The sequence below is a fragment of the Fonticula alba genome, assembly GCF_000388065.1.
Source record: "Fonticula alba strain ATCC 38817 unplaced genomic scaffold supercont2.6, whole genome shotgun sequence".
NCBI classification, from domain to species: Eukaryota; order Rotosphaerida; family Fonticulaceae; genus Fonticula; species Fonticula alba.
This window is the reverse complement of record NW_009242976.1, coordinates 1,489,285-1,493,045: the sequence shown is the minus strand read 5'-3', so window position 1 is coordinate 1,493,045 and position 3,761 is coordinate 1,489,285. Positions and strand designations below refer to the sequence as shown.

General features: G+C 70.1%; 1 protein-coding gene across 1 annotated transcript in view; it reads left to right on the top strand.

Annotated features, from left to right (window-relative positions):
- Positions 1-859: 859 nt before the first annotated feature.
- The window catches only part of H696_03990 (hypothetical protein), a gene marked incomplete at its 5' end in the record, with an annotated part of 5,139 nt that continues 2,237 nt past the window's right edge, over positions 860-3,761 (top strand). The window contains one exon of the mRNA XM_009497858.1: positions 860-3,622. Within this exon, the coding sequence (XP_009496133.1) occupies positions 860-3,622 (2,763 nt within the window). The remainder of the gene's footprint in view (positions 3,623-3,761) is intronic.

Below are 3,761 nucleotides of genomic sequence, written 5' to 3'. Positions count from 1 at the left end.
GGAAGACCCGACGCCTCGATCGCTCCTGTGCTGCAGCAGATCGGCGCACACAGGCAGATGCGGGAAACCGCCGCAAGACGCTAATGCTTGGCCTTGGTGGTACTGACGCGCATGCGCAGCCGACGGATGCTCTCCGGCTCCTCCCACCAGGCAGAGGGGTGTCTGCCCAGGGCCAGGACGGGGACGGGGGGAGAGCGCGGGAGAATGGGCAGGGCCCGAAAAGGCGCCGCCCCAGCCGGACATTGAACTCAAGACCTCGTCCGAGGGGCGGGGATTTGCAACTGGCGCTCGTGTGACTTGGTCGCGTGATGTCGCGCGCTCCGCGGCCCCGATCGCGATCTCGGGTCCCGAGCGGACGCCTGGCCGGCATTGTCGCGACAATGGTGCCCCTCCCCCCCCCCCTCCCCCTCTTGCGCGCACACATACACACGCGCGCGCGCCCTCCGAGCTGGGAAAAAGAGCCGCAGCAAGACCGAGGGAACACACACTGGGCTCACACAACAAGGGCGGCCCCGGAGGGGCGAGGCGGATGTCCGGGCCGCACAGTGCGAGATCCGAGGGCGCCGTATTTCACCAGGGGGTGCGCCCGGTCCCCTGGCCGAGGGCCTGCGTCACTGCTCCTCGGCTGCCCGGACATCCTTGCCTCGGCCCTGCCTTTTTCTTTCCCCCCCCCCCTCCCCCTCTTCCCCTGGCTTTTCATCCCCCTGCCGGCCCTCCTGCGCCGCGGTGCAAGGACATGCGGCTGCCGGGTGCGGCGGCCACACGGTGGACGGTGCGGCCATGGGCCCTCGTCCGTCCAGCCCATGGTCGTCGGCGGCTCTCGGGGCTGCTCTCCTGCCTGGGGGTGTACTACTTGTGCATGCTGCTGGCCGTGAGGCTGCTGCTGGTCATCCTCCCTCGCGGCGGGTCCCCCAGCCCGGAGCGGCTCCACACCATGGGCCAGGGGGAAGCCGCCCTGCTGGCCGCTCCTGCGGCCCGACCCCCGGCAGGGCCCCCGTCGGTGGATATCCACTCGGCCGTGTATGTGGAGATGGCTTTCTACTTTTGGATGCGCGATCAGGTATTCTTCGTCCTGGCCTGGTCGCTGTGTGTCCTGCTGGCGTGGCATCTGTCACAGCCTCTCCTGGATGTGGCACTCTTCACGGATCCCCACTCCCCGAGGGTCCTTCGTCGTGCCCTCCTGGCCCTGCTGGCCTGGGACGAGACCACCATCAACCTGTCGGGTCTCTATGCTTGGGCCGTGGCCCCTCGCATGAAGATGGCCCTGGCATCGCCACCTCCCAACTTGGCAGACCGACTGGCGCCGATGCCTGCCCTCCCGGAAGCATCGATGCCCGCCGTCCTGGAGGCCTCACTGTCGCCGCCGGGGTCTCGACCACCTCGGCGCCTGGCCCGACAGCACCGGACCTCGCGCGGCCGAGGCCGCACTCCTCGGCGCCCCCGACGCCAGCAGCCCCTGCAGCCGCGTCCGGTACCAACTCCCCCCCGTGGCCTTCACCAACGCCTGGCCACACTGCGTCTGGCTGGAGTGGCTCTTTCGCAGCAGGTCCGATGGATTTTCCGCTTCCTACCAGCAAGCCCCCTCGCCACGCGCCTATCGCAGGTGGTCCGCCATGTAGGGAGCATGCTCACGTCCAACCCTCGGGGACCTCCCCCGCCGGACCTTTCCGCCGGCCTGGTCCCCCTGGCATCCCTGTCCTCAGCCATGCTGGCTGGCTTCGAGTCGAACCTCGAATCGGCCACCCTTTCGTCGGCCGATCTCTCGCGCCTTGGGCTGGCCATCCACGCGCAAGGGAAGCAACAGCGGCAGCAGCAGCAGCAGCAACAACAGCAACAGCGCCCTCGGCATCCCCCCCACCAGGCACCAAGCCTGCAAACGCGCCTGCGTGCGCGTCTGCTTGCGGGCCTCCGCTCGGCCAAGATCACATCCCATGCGGCGGCTGCCGCCCTGGCCAGGTCGCTGGTCGCCGGTCCAGGCCCTGGCAGCAGTCCGACTGCCTCGCGAGCTCGGCCACGCCCGAATACCCTGGCCAATCCGGTGGCCTCCTCACAGCCAACGGCTCGGTGGCCAGCCGCACCGAGCACGCCCGACGTCCACCTGGCTCCGGCATTCGCCTCACTGGCTGTCCCTCCTCTGGACATGTGGTCCCCCTTGTCCAGTCCCCTGCTGGCCAACCTGCGGCAGCTTCGCTCGGCCGTGCCGAAGCAGCTGCTCCCCCGCTTTCAGGTGCCGGGTCCCATGCCCGCGGTGCCGGTCGGCCGGTCGCCCACACTCCGGGCCCGGGCCATTGCCTCGTTTCAGCTGGATCCCGGGGACATGAAGCGGCCCTCTCCGCCATCCACCCCGGCGCGCGGGCCGCTTCCAGACTCGCCATCTCTGGCGCGAGCGCCGGGCAACATGCCCACCCCGGGCTCCACCCCGGACCTGGGCCCTCCACTTGGGCGTGTGCTCTTCTCGCCGGTGTCAAGCGGCCTGATGCCCAGGCCCCGGGGCGAGGGGACCCCGCGAATCAAGCGCCCGGCCGAGGAATCAGCCTCTCCAGGCACCCCGGGCCAAGCCCCACGCCGAGGGCTCCTCCCAGCCACGCCACAATCGATGAGTTTGCTGGACACCGCGGACTTTGCCACGCCGACCGGCTTGCTGGTGCCCTTCTCCCCGCCGGTCCTGCCGCGCATTGTTTCCTTCTCCCTGCCGGACGCGGCGTCGGCCACAAGTGGTCGCGACCACTTGTGGCTCCTTCCCGGCGAAGAGTGGCCAGCGTGCGGGACCTCAGTCGAGTGTTCCTCGACGACCGGGACTCGTGCGGTCCCTTCGCCGGGTCAGTCGGCTCGGACTCCGAGTGTCTCCGCCCCCGCCGGGCCCCCGGGCTTGTGCTCGGCCCTGTCGCCTGCCTGGGTCCCGGCTGAGCCGCACAAACGCCTCCGGCTCCAGGCCATCCCGACCTCCTCCCTGGGCCGGGACCCGCCCCCTGCGCCAGCCCGGGCCACCTCCACCGGGATCCGGCCCCCGGGGTGTGCCCCTGGCAGGGCCGCCGACCGGGTGCTTTACACATTCCTCCTCCGGCGTAATGCCCTTGCCGCGCGGAAGCCCCCGCCAGCTCCATTCACGCGCGCCTCCCTGGCCATGGCTCGGTCGCAGCCCTCGCTCGAAAGCCGCCTCCTGGTGGGCGCCCTGGCCGGGGGGGTTCTCAGCACCCTGCTGCTGTCTCTCCTGGCCCCGGTGGCCCTGCTGCTCTTGCGCTCGGAGATGGGCCCACCGGCCCCGGTCGGGTCGAGCTCGAGCGGCTTGGACTTTGGTGCGGCCCTCCTGCGGCCGGAGCCCGGCCTGCTTGGGCCGGTGCTGAGCATCGACGCCCTGCGAGCCGTTTGGTCTCGGGCACTGGTGCTGAACTTGATCTGTGCCGTGGTGGCTCTGCCGCTGCTATGCTTCCTGGCCGAGGGGCATCTGCACAAGCGCCGACATTTTGCCGGCCACCTGCCCCCCCTGGGCGGCCCTGAGCGCGGCCTGGGCTTCACCTCCTCCGTCTCCTACTATCTCACGGTGGCTCGGTCCAGCGCGCAGGCCGCCTGGCGTCGAGAGCGTCTCCACCACCTGCTGGATGCCTTTGCCTCGCAAGCTCTTGTACATGACACCCCTCCGTCTGTCTCTGCCCTCTGCGTGTATCTTTCTCTCTCTCTCTCTCTCCCGCTGCCTCCCCCTGCCTCGTACTTGCCTCCGGGCCTGGGAAGTTGCCTGACCGACGCATTGCCCCCCCCCCCCC